The sequence below is a fragment of the Macaca thibetana genome, chromosome 8, assembly GCF_024542745.1.
Source record: "Macaca thibetana thibetana isolate TM-01 chromosome 8, ASM2454274v1, whole genome shotgun sequence".
Taxonomy (NCBI): Eukaryota; Metazoa; Chordata; class Mammalia; order Primates; family Cercopithecidae; genus Macaca; species Macaca thibetana.
Genome location: NC_065585.1, coordinates 104,606,507 through 104,622,912, shown reverse-complemented (window position 1 = coordinate 104,622,912; position 16,406 = coordinate 104,606,507). Strand labels below are relative to the sequence as shown.

The 16,406-nt window shown below is 42.7% G+C and overlaps 1 protein-coding gene across 22 annotated transcripts in view; it reads left to right on the top strand.

Annotated features, from left to right (window-relative positions):
- Window positions 1–16,406, top strand: part of TACC1 (transforming acidic coiled-coil containing protein 1) — a 125,774-nt gene that overhangs the window by 18,710 nt on the left and 90,658 nt on the right. For 2 of the 22 annotated variants that reach the window (XM_050801289.1, XM_050801288.1), the window contains exon 1: window positions 9,740–11,388. The exons of 17 other annotated variants lie outside the window; for them this stretch is intronic. In XM_050801289.1, the coding sequence (XP_050657246.1) occupies window positions 11,312–11,388 (77 nt within the window). In that variant the 5' untranslated portion in view covers window positions 9,740–11,311. Of the gene's footprint in view, window positions 1–4,532; window positions 6,743–9,738; window positions 11,389–16,406 lie in introns of those variants that run through there. 3 more of the 22 variants (XM_050801293.1, XM_050801287.1, XM_050801301.1) reach the window with 3 other exon arrangements.

The window sequence follows — 16,406 nt, the reverse complement described above, 5'->3', positions numbered from 1 at the left end:
AAACATTTATGAGCTCAACACTCCAATTAAAAGATAGAGATTAATTGTTTTTAAATGGATACAAAACCAAATATAACATCTCACCAGGCCGGGCGCGGTGGCTCAAGCCTGTAATCCCAGCACTTTGGGAGGCCGAGACGGGCGGATCACAAGGTCAGGAGATCGAGACCATCCTGGCTAACACGGTGAAACCCCGTCTCTACTAAAAAATACAAAAAACTAGCCGGGCGAGGTGGCAGGCGCCTGTGGTCCCAGCTACTCCGGAGGCTGAGGCAGGAGAATGGCGTAAACCCGGGAGGCGGAGCTTGCAGTGAGCTGAGATCTGGCCACTGCACTCCAGCCTGGGCGACAGAGCCAGACTCAGTCTCAAAAAAAAAAAAAAAAAAAAAAAAAAAAAAAAAAAAAAAAAAAATCTCACCAAAGAAGATACACAGTTGCCAAAAAAATTGAAAAGCTGTTTAATAGTATATGTTATTAGGTAATCACAAATTAAGACAACAATGAGATACCACTACATATCTACTGGAATAGCCAAAATTCAAAATGCTAACACCACCAAATGATGTGGAACAACAGAAACTGTCATTCATTGTTGATGGGAATGCAAAATGGTTTGGCCACTTTGAAAGACAGTTTTGACAGTTTCTTGCAAAACTAAACATACTTTTACCATATGATTCAACAATCTTACTCCTGGGTATTTACTCAAATGAGCTGAAAACTTATATCCACACAAAACCCTGCACATGGATGTTTATAGCAACTTTATTCATAATTGCCAAAAGCTGGAAGCCATCAAGATGTCCTTCAGTAGGCAAACGGATAAACTGTGATATATCCAGACAATGGAATATTATTCAGTGTTAAAAAGAAATGAGCTGTCAAGCCATGAAGACATGGAGGAATGTTAAATGCATATTACTAAGTGAAAAAAGCCAATTTGAAAGGGCTGTGTACTGGATGGGTCAAACTATATGACATTCTGGAAAAAGCAAAACTATGGAGACAAAAAGATCAGTAGTTGCCAAGGGTTGGGTGGAGGAAGGGATGAACAGATGGAACATAGAAGATTTTTAAAGGAGTGCAACTATTCTATATGATACTGTAATGGTGGCTACATGTACATAAATACATTAGACATTTGTCAAAACTCATAGAATATATAATACCAAGAGCAAACTCTAATGTAAACTATGGACTTTGGATAATAATGATACATCAATGTAGGTTCATTGATTGTAACAAATGTACCACTCTGGTATGGGATGTTGATAGTGGGGAGTCTGTATGTGTAGGGGTAGGGGGTGTGTGGGAACTCTCTGTACTTTCATCTCAATTTAGCTGTGAATCTAAAACTGCTCTAAAAAATCCATTTTTTTAAAAACCCAAATATAAACTATGTGCAAAGACATACTTTCAATATAAAGACAGAAGGAAACCAAATATAGATGGATAGAAAAAGATATATTATGTAAATAGTAAGCACAAGAAAGCTGGAGTGGCTACATTAGTATCAAATAAAAATAGATTTCTTTAAAAAGTATCATAAAAGATAAAGAAGGGTACTTCAGAAGAAGAAAAGGAATAATTGATCAAGATGACATAAAAATTACAAATTTGTTTGTGCCTAATAATAGCCTCAAATTACATAAGGCAAAAACTGATAGAATGAAAGGAAGAAATAGAAATTATAATTGGAAATTTTAATGTCACTCAGAAGTTGATAGAGTAACCAACAAAAAATCAGCAAAGACAGAAAATCTGAACAACGTTATCAATCACTTTGACCTAATTAATATTTTTAGAACATTTCACTCAACAATAGCAAAATGCACATTCTTTTCAAGTGCACATGGAATGCTTACCAAGATAGGCCATATTCTGGACCATAAAAGAGTTTTAATAAATATTAAAAAGGTTGAAATCAGATAGTTTGTTCTCTGACCACAATGAAATTAAATTAGAAACCTAAAACAATAAAATAACTAGGAAAACCCCAAATATTTTGAAACTAAACAACACACTTCTAAATATTTTTGGGCTAAAGACTAAATCACAAGAGAGATTGAAAATATTTTGCACTGATAATAATATAAATACACGTATCAAAATTTGTGCAATGTAGCTAACGTAGCACTTAGAGGGAAATTTACAGTTTTGAAAGCTTATAAGAAGTGGGCAAAGGTCTTAAATCAATGATCTTAATTTTCACCATTAAAAAATAGAAAAACAGAGTAAATTGAACTCAATGCAAGCAGAAGGAAGAAAATAATAAAGATAATGACAGAAATCAATGAATTAGAGAACAGGAAAAAAAGAGATTAAAAAATCATTAAACCCAAAAAACAGTCCTTTGAAAAAACTAATAAAATTGATAAATCTCAAGCCTGACTGGCAAAGAAAAAAAAATGAACAATATCAAGAATGAAAGAAGGGACGTTATTACTTGAGATAGTAAAAGAACAACAATTCTCTATTATTATGAACAACTTGATGACATTAAATGTGTCACAGATGAAATGGACACATTCTGGGAAAGACATAAATTATAAATCTAATCAAAGATGAAATAGAAAGCTTGAACAGCCCTGTATCAATTAAAGATATTGAATTTGTAATTAAAAACTTTCTGACAGAATTCTGGGTTCAGATGCTTCATTGGTGAATTCTAACAAACAATTACAGTCCAATATCCCTCATGAATATAAATGCAAAAATCCTCAACAAAATATTAACAAGCCAAATCCAGCAGCATATAAAAAAGGCTATACATGTGATCAAGTGGCAATGCAAAGTGGTTTTTTTGTTTGTTTGTTTTGTTTTGTTTTGTTTTGTTTTTGAGATGGAGTCTTGCTCTGTTGCCCAGGCTGGAGTGCAGTAGTGCGATCTCAGCTCACTATAACTTCTGCCTCCCAGGTTCAAGCGATTCTCCTGCCTCAGCCTCCTGAGTAGCTGGGATTACAGGCCACACCATCACGCCTGGCTAATTTTTGTATTTTTAGTAGAAACAGGGTTTCACCATGTTGGTCAAGCTGGTCTCGAACTCCTGACCTCATGATCCACCCGCCTCAGCCTCCCAAAGTGCTGGGATTACAGGCGTGAGCCACCACGCCCGGCCAATGCAAAGTTGTTTTAACAGCTGACAGTTAATCAATGTAATTCAACAAATTAATAGAATAAAGACAAAAACACAGGCACAGTGGTGCAATGTAGCTAACATAGTACTTAGAAGGAAATGTATCATTTTGAAAGCCTATAAGAAGGGGGTAAAAGGTCTTGTAGTCCTAGCTATTCGGGAGGCTGAGCCAGGAGGTTCATTGGAGACCAGGAGTTAAAGGTTGTAGCGTACTATCATTGCACCTGTGAATAGCCACTGCACTCCAGCCTGGGCAACATAGCAAGATCCTGTCTCTTGAAGAAAAAAAGGAAGAAGGTGTAAACAATATGATCAGTTCAAAAGGTGCAGCAATAGCATTTGTCAAAATTCAACTCCTTTTCATCATTAAAAAAAAAAACCTTTCAGCAAATTAGGAATAAATTAAAATTTCCTCAACCTGATTAAGGGCATCTACAAAATCTATCAGCTAACATCCTACTACAATGTGAAAAATCAATGCTTTCTACCTAAGATGAGGTAGAGGGCAAGGATGTTGGCTCTCACCATTTTTATTTAACTTAAATTGTATAGGAGTGCCTAGTCAGTGCAACAAAGCAAGGGAAAAATAAGGTATACATGTTAGAAAGGAATAACTAAAATTGTCCTTATTTACAAGTGACATTGTATGGAAAACCCTAAGAAACCCACAACAAAAGCTATTAGAGGACAAGGTTGCAGGATAAAATATATAAAAATCAATTCTATCTCACATACTAGCAACTAACATTTAGAAAGTTAAATCGTAAGACACTTTGTTTACAATAGCATAAAATACTTGTGTGATCTGTAGGCTGAAAACTATAAAACATGACAGGAATATCTACATAAATGAAGAGTTATACCGTGTTCATGGATTCAAAGTATCAATATTGTTAAGCTGGCAATCCTTTTTGAATTATTCAGTAAATTCAATGAAATTCCCATGAAAATCCTAACAGGTTTAAAAAAAAAATTTACAAGAGTATTTTAAATGTTATATGAGACGTCAAAGGACCTAGTATAGCCACAACATTTTGAAAGAGGAGAACAATATTGGAACACTTCAACTACCTGATTTCAAGAACAGTATGTGGCTCTGAAGAAATGAACCAATTTCAGGCCAGGCGCGGTGGCTCAAGCCTGTAATCCCAGCACTTTGGGAGGCCGAGACGGGTGGATCACGAGGTCAGGAGATCGAGACCATCCTGGCTAACACGGTGAAACCCCGTCTCTACTAAAAAGTATTAAAAAACTAGCTGGGCGAGGTGGCGGGCGCCTGTAGTCCCAGCTACTCGGGAGGCTGAGGCAGGAGAATGGCGTGAACCCAGGAGGCGGAGCTTGCAGTGAGCTGAGATCTGGCCACTGCACTCCAGCCTGGGTGACAGAGCGAGACTCTGTCTCAAAAAAAAAAAAAAAAAAAGAAATGAACCAATTTCATTCTTTGATCTATAAATTGGCATTTAAATAATTTCCAAAGGAGGAGAGATGGGTAGCTCTGAGATAAGCATGGGACTTCCCAAAGTGGCTAATTTGAAGGGTAATTCTCCTTTGGGACGATTGCTAGGGACCAAAAAAAAAAAAAAAAAATCCATGTTGAAATTAAGGTTGTAATCAAGACAACTGGATTTAAATATTGGATGTGCTGTTCAGCTCTCTAAAACTGAGTTTCTTCATCTTAAAATGGGATGTGCAGTGTAAGGATTAAGGCAGTGAAGTATAGAGGGTAAGCCATGTGCTATAGCGTTGGAGCTATCTTACCCAGGTTTGAATCTAGCTTTGCCGTTTTCTAGCTCTGTGGCCTTGGGTATGTTTAACCTTACTATGCTTCATCTTGCTCATTTGTACAGGCACTGCTCGTTTTATTGCATTTCACTTTATTGCACTTCACATATATTGCATTTCTTAAAATTGAAAGTTTTTGGCAACGTTGTGTTGGGTAAGTCTATTGCTGCCATTTTTCTAATAGCATGTACTCACTTCATGTCTCTGTGTCAGCATTTTTTAGCAATAAAGTATTTTTTAAATCAAGGAATGTATATTTTTTGGACATAATGCTATTGCACACTTAATAGACTATCGTATAGTGTAAACATAACTTTTATATGCACTGAGAAACTGAAAAATTTGTGTGATTCGCTATAATGCAATATTCACTTTATTGCAGTGGTCTGCAATGGAACTTGCAATATTTCTGAGGTATGCCTGTAAATGAGAATACTAAAAGTGCCTAGCCATAGGGTTGTGGTGAACAGTAAATAACTTAATAAATCTAAAGCACTTAGAACAGAATCTGGGCACATAAAAAGTGCTCTGTAAGTATTACCCACTGTTATTTTTTTCCCAGTGCTATAAGGCCCGAATGTGGTTACTTTTGTTAACCACCAAGTATAGTTCCTAGTGTCCAACAAATGTTAGTGCCCATCCCTCTGCAGAGCATAAGTAGCATTCTGGGGATAGAGTTTGACACTGAAGGACGTATTTTGCAATCTTATAGGCAACCTTGAGTTTCAACGGCTTAAATTTTCTTTCCTGGCTATTTTTCCAATGTTTAAAAAATATCTTCTTGGCCAGGCACAGTGGCTCACACCTGTAATCCCAGCACTTTGGGAGGCCGAGGCAGGCGGATTGCCTGAGCTCAGGAGTTCGCAACCAGCCTGGGCAACATGGTGAAACCCCGTCTTTACTAAAATACAAAAAAAATTAGCTGGATGTGGCGGCGTGTGACTGTAGCGACTTGGGAGGCTGAGGGAGGAGAATTGCTTGAACCCAGGAGGCGGAGGTTGTGGTGAGCGGAGATCACACCACTGCACTCCAGCCTGGGCAGCAGAGTGAGACTCTGTCTCAAAACAAAAACAAAACCCCAAAAAAACCCAAAACCAAAAAACAACCAAAAAACACTTCTTGGCCGAATTGTAATGTACAAGTGGAAACCTTAACCATGGACATGAAATTCTACCCCACCTGGACTCCATCACAGGCCATGTGTCCTCTTTGGCTCCAGCTGGTCATTGTGTTCTGCAGCCCACTGACCCAGAGACTAAAAAATAAGGGTTGCTTCCCTCCCTCTCTTTTCATTCTCCTCCTCCTCCTCCTTCTTGTGTCACAGTCAGGTATAAATTACAGGGCACCAAAAAGTAGTAGATTTTATTCTCTCTATGTTCTGTATCAAATGCAATACCAAGTAGTGTCCAGCTATGATCCTCCTGCCCTCTGCTTGAAGGAAAACTCCTCAGTTCTGTGAACGGTTCTGAGCCCCAGAATTGGCATCATGAAATTTCTCAGTCATTGGGGGCAGACAACAGCAGGGTTGCCCACAACTTACAGCTGGCCTCTGAGTGTACCATTTTAGAACCACGCCAAGGGAGAGGACATGTTTCCGTTTCTTTAATAACTTCCATCAGAGCAGAAATTGTGATTGCATAATAACAATTCAGTATCATCATTAGGGATACCGAAGTGTTTTGTTTTGTTTTGTTTTTCGGAGACAGACTATCGCTGCGTCGTCCAGGCTGCAGTGCAGTGGTGTGATCACAGCTCATTGCAGCTTTGATTTCCTGGGCTCAAGTGATCCTCCTACCTCACCCTCCTGAGTAGCTGTGACTGCAGGTGAGAGCCCCACCATGCTCAGCCAATTTATTTTTTATTTTTTGTAGAAACGGGGGACTCTCTATGTTGCCCAGGCTGGTCTCGAACTTCTGGGCTCAAGAGTTCCTCCCCTCTTGGCCTACCAAAGTGCTGGAATTACAGGGGTGTGAGCCACCGTGTCCAGCCTTTTGTTTTTAATTGAAATATAAAAAGCAAGAAAGAGTTTAAACCCAGGGACGTTGATCAGACATCCCACAGTCTATGCCTTTCTTGGAGATCTGCAGCCAAGCTCTGCGATGGAGAAACAGATCTTGGTTCTGCTTCCATGAGAGGGACAAAGCATTATATGTTGTGGAGTAAGAGGTGTCTGGGGATCTCTGGTCTGTCTTGGACATTTTTCCTGAAAAGCCCTCATAAGTTTAGTCACAAAGACAACACTTCCCTTCACTGTGTTCACTCGGCCTGACCCAAAGCCCCAGCTGCCATGCCAATTAGGGCAGCAAACCCAGTAAACAACATAAAGCAAAACCAGTCAACACACAAGCATCTTTGCAGAGATGCCCTTTGGGTCCCATGCGTTAAATCTTTCACATTATTTCACAGAGTTCCTTTTTCCCTTGTCTCAATTTCTCTGTAACACAAGAGGGTGTAGGCTTCACTCCCTTCCTTCCTTCCTTCCTTCCTTCCTTCCTTCCTTCCTTCCTTCCTTCCTTCCTTCCTTCCTTCCTTCCTTTCTTTCTTTCTTTCTTTCTTTCTTTCTTTTTCTTTCTTTCTTTCTTTCTTTCTTTCTTTCTTTCTTTCTTTTTTTCTTTCTTTCTTTCTTTCTTTCTCTCTCTCTTTCTTTCTCTTTCTCTCTCTCTCTTTCTTTTGTTTTTTGGGTTTTTTGTTGTTTTTTTCTTTTTTGAGGCAGAGTCTTGCTCTCTCACCCAGGCTGGAGTGCAGTGGCACAAACTCCGTTCACTACAACCTCTGCCTCCCAGGTTCAAGCGATTTTCATGTCTCAGCTTCCCAAGTAGCTGGAACTACAGGCATGCACCACCACGCTCGGTTAATTTTTTTAATTTTTAGTAGGGACAGGGTTTTGCCATGTTGACCAGGCTGGCCTCAAACTCCTGAACTCAAGTGCCACCCGTCTCAGCCTCCCAAAGTACTGGGATTACAGGTGTGAGCCACTGCATCTGGTCTTTTTCCATTACTTTCAACCATTCTAGTGGCGCCACCCTGTGCCTTTCTGCACTAATTAATAGTAGTAAGATTCTTCCCAGCAGCCCATCTTGTCTACCAGAGACAGAAAACTTACCCATTCCCACCCTCTTCTCCTGCCGCTCCCCCTCCTGTCTTCCCTCGGAATGACCCACTGAGAATAAAGACCTTTCTCACTAGGAGAGGCTGAGTGTTCCTCTGAAGGGAACTGCAGCTCTGACAGGGTTATGTTTGCATTACCAATGACACTTCAATCACATTGCCATAGTGTTCCAAACAGACTGTGGGAGGAACTTGAACTTAAAAGAAAAATTATCTCAGGAGTTCAAGGCTGCAGCGAGCTATGATCATGCCACTGCACAGAGCAAGACCCTGTCTCTAAAAACAAAAAATTATCTGCCAAGAGTCAACTTTTCTTTAGCTATTTGAAATTCTTCATAAAAAATCTCAATTCCAGCCTCACTACACTTTTACTAATTTTTATTTTCCCACTTCAAAATACTGTTTATGTCTACCATGTGTCAACATCCTGGACCCTGGGAACTTTCTGGCTAAGTAGACTAAAGATAATTTATAAACAGATAGTCAAAGTCTGATACATAAAAGAGAGATCTGGCAGGGAACAGTGGCTCACGCCTATAATCCCAGCACTTTGGGAGGCCAAGGCAGGCAGATCACAAGGTCAGGAGTTCAAGACAGCCTGGCCAACATAGTGAAACCCTGTCTCTACTAAAATACAGAAAATAGCCGGGCATGATGGAGCATGCCTGTAGTCCGAGCTACTTGGGAGGCTGAGGCAGGAGAATCACTTGAACGTGGGAGGCGGAGGTTGTGGTGAGCCAAGATAGTGCCACTGCACTCCAGTCCGGGCAACAGAGCGAGACTCCATCTCCAAAAAAAAAAAAAGAGAGATCTGTTGTAAATGTAAATCTCTATTATGCGTTTTCTGATTCTTTCTGGAATTACTAAAATGTAGTCACATATATCTTTATTCCCCTATAGCTTCAAGAATGAAGTTAATGTTGAACACAATTCTGTGTGCTTCACCACTGGCTCATTCATTCATTCAGCAAATAGTTATTGTATATAAACTAAGAACCAGGCACTGTGCTGGGCACTAAGCTAGAATACAGAGATAAGGAGCATTCCTGACTGGGCCTGGTGGCTCACACCTGTAATCCCAGCGCTTTGGGAGGCCAAAGCAGGAGGATCACTTGAGGCTAGGAGTTTGAGACCAGTCTGGGCAACATAGTGAGACCCGATCTCTAAAAAAAAAAAAAAAAAAAAACATTAGCTGGGTGTGGTGGCATTCACTGGTGGTCCGAGCTGCTGAAAAGGCTGAGGCAGGAGGGCTGCTTGAGCTCAGGAGTTCAAGGCTCCAGTGAACTATGATTGCACCACTGCACTCTAGCCTGGGCAACAGAAAGAGACACGGTCTTTCAAAACAACAACAACGAGAGTGTTCCTGCTTGTAAAGAACTTATATTCTAGGCCGTGGCGCGGTGGCTCACGCCTGTAATCCCAGCACTTTGGGAGGTCGAGTCGGGCGGATCACAAATTCAGGAAACCGAGACCATCCTGGCTAACACGGTGAAACCCCGTCTCTACTAAAAATACAAAAAAAAAAAAAAAATTAGCCGGGCATGGTGGCGCGTGCCTGTAGTCCCAGTTACTTGGGAGGCTGAGGCAGGAGAATGGCCTGAAACCGGAAAGCAGAGCATGCAGTGAGCCAAGACCGAGCCACTGCACTCCAGCCTGGGCGACAGAGCGAGACTCCTCTCAAAAAAAAAAAAAAAAAAAAAAAAAAAAAAAAAAAAAAAAAGAACTTAGATTCCAGTGAAAGATAAACAAGTGAAGAGATAATAATTATTATTATTATTATATTAGAGATGAAGTTTTGCTCTTGTTGCCCAGGCTGGAGTGCAGTGGTGCGATCTCGGCTCACTGCAACCTCCACTTCCCGGGTTCAAGCGATTCTCCTGCCTCAGCCTCCTAAGTAGCTGGGATTACAGGCGCACACCACCACACCCCGCTAATTTTTGTATTTTTAGTAGAGACGGGGTTTCACTAATGTTAGTCAGGCTGGTCTCCAACTCCTGACCTCAGGGAATCCATCCCCCGACCCCCAGGCTTCCCAAAGTACTGGGATTACTCACAGGCGTGAGCCACCGCGCCCGGCCGTGAGGAGATAATTATAAAATAAGATGGTAAATGCTTCGTTAGCATAGTTAACAAGTGCTATAGGAACCCTGGGAAGGACAGTGATAACACGGGTGTAGGATGCCTGCATCCATCAACAATTGTGAGCGCCCACTGTGCCAAGCATGTTGGAGGAACAGTGAAATCAAAACAGATTCCCTGTCTTCATGGAGCTTACGTTCTAGCGAGGGAGACAGGCAGTAACAAAGAAGATGTAACATCAAGATGCAGGATGGTGTCATAGAACGGAGGTTTGGGGAAGGATTCCAGTCTGCTGGAAAAAGCTCTAGAATAAGGACAGGTGGCTGGAGAGGAGGTGGGTGGGAGGCAGGAATGGGTGAGCAAGGGCATGAGAGATGCTCTAAAGGGAGTTGCTAGGTGCAGCTGGATCGCAGATGAGATAGGGATAGGTTTTGGTTGGTTGGTTGTTTTTTTCCTTACTACAGAGTTTGGAGGAAAATTCATTGCTTGGTTGTCAGCGCCTAAAGGGACACTAAAAGCTAAAGATGAACATACTCCCTTGTTTTACAGATAAAGAAAACAAGCCTCAGAGAGGGTGAAATAACTTGTTACAAGTTACTCAGCTAGTTGGAGGCAGAACCAGGATGCACCCAGTTTTCTGTGCAGCGCAGTCCAGGCCTCCCTCCCGTCCCAGAAGGCAGAAGCGGTTTGGGGTAAAGGCCACGCCCTTTGCAGGGCCGCCTGGGTCCCCCGACCCCGGCACACACCGCCCCCTCCTGCTGCTTCTCTGAACAGCAGCTCCCGGGGCCTCTTCCCGCCGCTTCCCTTCCAGCCCTGGACCCAGCGGGCGGAGAGGGCGACGTCCGCGGATCGCGGGGTCCCGGGGGCGCCCGCAGGCCTCGCGCCCTCCACCTGCTGCTAGGGGCTCCTTTGCCGGACGAGGAGGCGCCGCTTCACTGGCTCCCCGCAGCCCTGCGCGCCCCAGGCGCTCCGCATCTCCAGGCGCCCGCACCGGCGGGGCCCTGCAATCTGCGGAGAAGTTGGCGGCATCTGAAGCCGCCTCCTTCCCCGCTTTACCAGCGGCGGGGACCCTACAGCCCAGCGCCCCACCCCGCCCTCCCTCGCCCCACCCTTCCTCCCGCCCCACCGCCTCCCCGCCCAGGGTCTGGGCACAGCCGCCCGCCGCCCAGCACAGGCGGGTGCAGCCCGGGCGCCAAGTTCCGCGCCATGGGAGGCTCCCACTCTCAGACCCCGAGGGGCCGAGAACCCGCCGGGGAGAGGCACCCGCGACCCACGGAGACCGCGTGAGTCCCAGAGCCCTCTCCAGGGGCCGCCTTTGGGGGTTTGCGTGCCAGCCAGGGATGGAGCGCGCGGGGTCCGTCCCAGAAAGGCTGGGGAAGGTGGGGTTCCCGCTGGCGGCAGCGGGGCACGAGCGCTCCGGGTTTGGTCAGCAGGGCCCCGGGGGCGTCCGGCTGGGAGCGTCCTGCCCCACCGCGACCTGATCGCGTCCGGGCGAGACCGTGGTCCTGTCCCAGTCCACACGGCACCGGCGAGACAAGGGGACCCCGGCCTCGTCCAAGCAGAAAACGCACGTGTCCTAAAGAGCTCTGAAACATTCACAAGACAGAGTTATTTGCAGGGAGGTGAAACTATGAGAGAGGCACTCAAGTCTCAAAACGCAGCTGGCGTTGGCCCTCGGGGTCCAGGAATTTTGACGCAGTGCTTGCTGCTCGCAAGAACTCCCTCTCTTGTTTGCTCCAAGGGCTTCATGATGATCTCAGAAAAAAAGGGCAGTATTGTAGCAGCAGCAATTAGGCTTTTGTTCTGGAACAGCAACAATTGGGGACACCAAGTACTGTAATGAAAGCTGTGAAGGGAAAGTTTTAGAGAACGTGATTAGGAGCAAGTTCCACGGTTTGAAAGATGGTCAATGCTTATAGACAGAGAGGCGATAACAATTTATTTGGAAACCAAATAGTCTTTAAATATTTATTTATCTTTTGGAATGCATGCGTGTTTTGGAATTGCAGCAGTGTCAGGGAATCCATACTCTTTATTTTAATTCAGCCAATGTCGAAGCTATTTAGTTTGAGAAAGATACGCTTAACCATCACAAAAGCAGTCTGGTCTGTTGGAGGGCTTTTGAATCATCTTTTCAAGGCAAAGTAGCTTTCCGAATATCCAAGTGCTAATTGTGGCTCCTAATGTTACCAATGTTCACAAATCTAAACTTACTTCAGGCAGCTTATTAATAAGAATAGCTGAGGCCGGGCGTGGTTGGCTCACGCCTGTAATCCCAGCACTTTGGGAGGCCGAGGGGGCGGATCCCCTGAGGTCAGGAGTTCGAGACCAGCTTGACCAATATGGTGAAACCCCGTCTCTACTAAAAATACAAAAATTAGCCTAGCGTGGAGGCATGAGCCTGTAGTCCCAGCTACTTGGGAGGCTGAGGCAGGAGATCGCTTGAACCCAGAAGGTGGAGGTTGTGGTGAGCCAAGATCACACCATTGCACTCCAGCCTGGGCAGCAGAGGGAGACTCCATCTCAAAAAAAAAAAAAAAAAAAAAAAAGTAGCTGAGATTTACTGAGCACGTGACATGTGCAAAACACTTCTAAATGCCCCACATGTTATTTAACCCCCAAGAGCGCTGAGCTATTATTGTTCTTGTTACTGTCTTCATTTTACTGGTGAGGGAACTGAAGCACAGAAAGATCAAGTAACCTCTCCAAGGTTACACAGCTAGAAAGTGGTGGACCCCAGAGCTCATGCTGCAGCTGCCTCCCACCCAAGAGTTGGAACTATCCTAGGAAACAATCAAAACTTGTTTTAACTGGCAGAGCACACCCTCCTTTTTCCTTTAATTTTGTTTGAATAGGGAGGAAATCTGCAATAGCAATGCTTAGTAGCTAATAAGACAAAATTGCCAAAGTCAATTTAACTTGCAAAAAACAAATGTGAGAGGCAATATAACATTGAGAAGAAGTTAAACAGTTTGGGAGGCAAAGAGCCATGGGTTTAATTTCTAGGTGCTGCTCCTTAATGCTGGAGATCTTTTATCTGTTCCTTAACCCCTCTGTGTCTGTTTCCTTATGTGTGAAACAGGAATGATAACAATATCTACTTCACAGGCTATTCTGAGGTTGACATAAAATCATGTATATATGAATAATAAGTTATAGTTTATCTCTGAGCAATATACTCTTTTAGCTGAGGATGAAAGTTGACTATTTTTTGTAAATGTGTGGCCAAGTTTACTGTGTAACTTGAAAGTAAATAATGGAGTCATTTACTGATGGTATGCTGAAGAAATAAACTCAAGATGCGAGGTAGGGTTCAGTTGTTAGGGTGTTATCAGTTGTTAAATTATCCAATGGCTTGGCAACCTACTTGTTTTAACTGTGTAATGTAAACATGTATAAAGGATCTCTCTCTTCATTGAGGCTCTGCATGCACCTTCAATATTTTGCAGAGCTTGCCTAAAAACAATCAAAATGAAAGCCCATCCCTGGTCTTTGCCTAGGAATACAGCCCTTCCCTACTCAAGTGAATACATGAAGCAAATAAACACATGCAATCAGTACTGGGATAACTGGCCTCATCTGCATGTGTAGATTCTGCTCAATGAGGCAGCCTCACAATCATTTGGCATGCCCAGGTGGAAGACTCTAGAAATGCAAGATTCCAACCTGTAATATACATGAAAAGCAAAAAGGATGCTTTTTATCCAAGTTCTGCCTTGTTCAGATGTACAAGCGACAAGTCTGTCCAGGATACAAGAAAGTAGGAGGTTCATTGTTAATGTTACCCGGCTACAGACTTCCTGCCGAACATATGGCTGTCGTGGATAACGCTGACCTCAAGGAAGTTCTCCTACTCAGGCTGTAGCCTTTTCAAAATCTATTGTTCTTTTTTAAAAAAAATACATAAAAGTCACATGAATAATACATCAATGCTGGCATTTGTCTTTTGAGGGAGAAAGTATGTTTCAGAATGTTCACAATTTGTATTTCAGAATAATCTAATCAGGTACTAAAAGTAACTAGATTTAATCTCTCTTACAAGGACTCTATTGTGAAATATAAACAAGCATATATGTACATGAAAAGACATGTCTGATTTTAAGATACAATTCATTATTATTGAGAAGCATAGCTGCTAACCTTCTCCAAACCCAAGAAGCCAATGAGCCAGCTTTGGTAAAAGCTAGTGGAAATTTCACTTCATTTATTCAAGGAGGCCACAAAGGAAGGTGATTAAGAGCAGAAATTGTGGAGTCAGGCAGACCTGGGTTGTAACCCCAGCTAGATCACTTAGGAGGTTAGTTTAGGAAACATTGGAAATACAGTTATTTAACTCTTCAGTTAGGCAAATTTCTGCGCCTGAAAAATGGCAATAATAATGAGACCTTTTTTTTGTTTGAGATGGAGTCTCACTCTGTCACCCAGGCTGGAGTGCAGTGGCACGATCTCGGCTCACTGCAACCTCCAGGTTCAAGTGAGTCTCCTGCCTCAGCCTCCTGGGTAGCTGGGATTACAGGCAAATGCCACCATGCCCAGCTAGTTTTTATTTTTAGTAGAGATGGGATTTTGCCATGTTGGCCAGGCTGGTCTTGACCTCCTGACCTCAAATGATCCACCCACCTCAACCTCCCAAAGTGCTGGGATTACAGGCGTGAGCCACTGCGCCCAGCCTCAGACCTAATTTTTGAAGTGGTGTATATTAGTAACACAATGGCCAGCACTTAGTGAGTGTGCAATACATAGTTATTACGAACACATTTGCACATATATGTATCCATGAACTAGAAGCTATGCTGGGCTCTTTGGAAGGTATATTCATGAGTAAGACAGGGTGTCTTCTCCAGGGAAGTTTGATTTGTGTGCCAATTCTACAAAGCCTGTGAGAAAAGCAAGGCAATAACTTTTTTGAGTTAATTTTTCCTCATTTTTCACTTTCATTTTCCAGAAAGTTGTACTACCAAGAGGATGGAAATGCATTTGGGAATATGATAGTTTGATGAAATGTTTGAAATCACTCATTCCCTAGTTGTTTATCTTTTGGCGATGTGGCCAAGGTAGGTTTTCTATGAGTAGTGGGGAGTGGGGAATTTGTGGAGAGATTTGAAGGATGAGACAAAGCAGAACTTGTGATTCATTGGGGAATATGGCATGTAACTAACTCATCTGGCATTTGTTGTTTACCTTCTCTGCCTGGAATGTAAGATCTGCACCTGTTGTCAATTCTTACTAGTTAAGTTTCCAGACCAATCGTTTGCGTTTGGAATTTAGCACAATGAAAAGGTCAGTAGTAAAGTCAGGAGGAGTTTCTGACGTCTTCAGTGATTTTGCCGTCTGAATTTCTGATCAAGTAAATTAGGTGCAGGCTATGTGATATTCTAGTGAACTGCAAAGTCAGCAACAGCTAGGCTGAAGTGCCTTTTAATGAGCACATCACTGTGGGACACATGTCCCTGACACTAAGCGGGAGGTACTGGCTTGGAGGTTTTAGACACAAGAAAATATGACTTAAAATAACTAAACTTAGGGAGCAACATTTGTAAATTCACTGCTTTCAGATTTATAATATTGTTTACCACCTTCTCAACACAAAATATTCGTTGTCATTAAAAGCATGTCAGTTCCCATTTGCTATAGAAGTTTTTAAAATGTCCATGTGAAAATGTCTTAGTGTATAATTAAGAGAGAGATTTAGAGTAAGTTTGTGGAGAAGACCCAGAGCAACCACCCTGTGAAGAAAAGGTAAAAGAATTGTATTTAACTTGGAGTATTAATTGTATTAACTTGTAGTATTTAACTTGGAGAAGGGACCCAAGACATGTGGAAGTATATAATTTTTAGGAGATGTTGGCTGGCTCCATCTCCCGTGAAGCCAATCCCGAAGGAAACGGTTTGAATTGCATGACAAGGGAATTATTTGCATCTACTGAATTTAGATATTGCAACTTCTAGACTATGAGGGTAGTTGAAATAGGAAAAAGAGTTAATAATGGGAAGAAAAATTCCTCTCTGCAAGCCATTAAAAAGTAAGATAGATACTCTATCAAGAGTGTAACCCTGAGGGAATTCAGTATCGTTTTGCTCCACAATTTCTTCTGCCTTTTAGCTGTAGTGGATAACTGTCCCCCACTGCTACTCCCCACCACAGTCTCTCTCAGCTGGTACGTGGTTCAAGTATTAAAAATCAAGAAGAGCCTGGGCGTGGTGGCTCATGCCTATAATCCCAACACTTTGGGAGGCCGAGGCTGGTGGATTTCTTAGGTCAGGAGTTCGAGACCTGCCTGACCAATATGGTGAAAGCCTG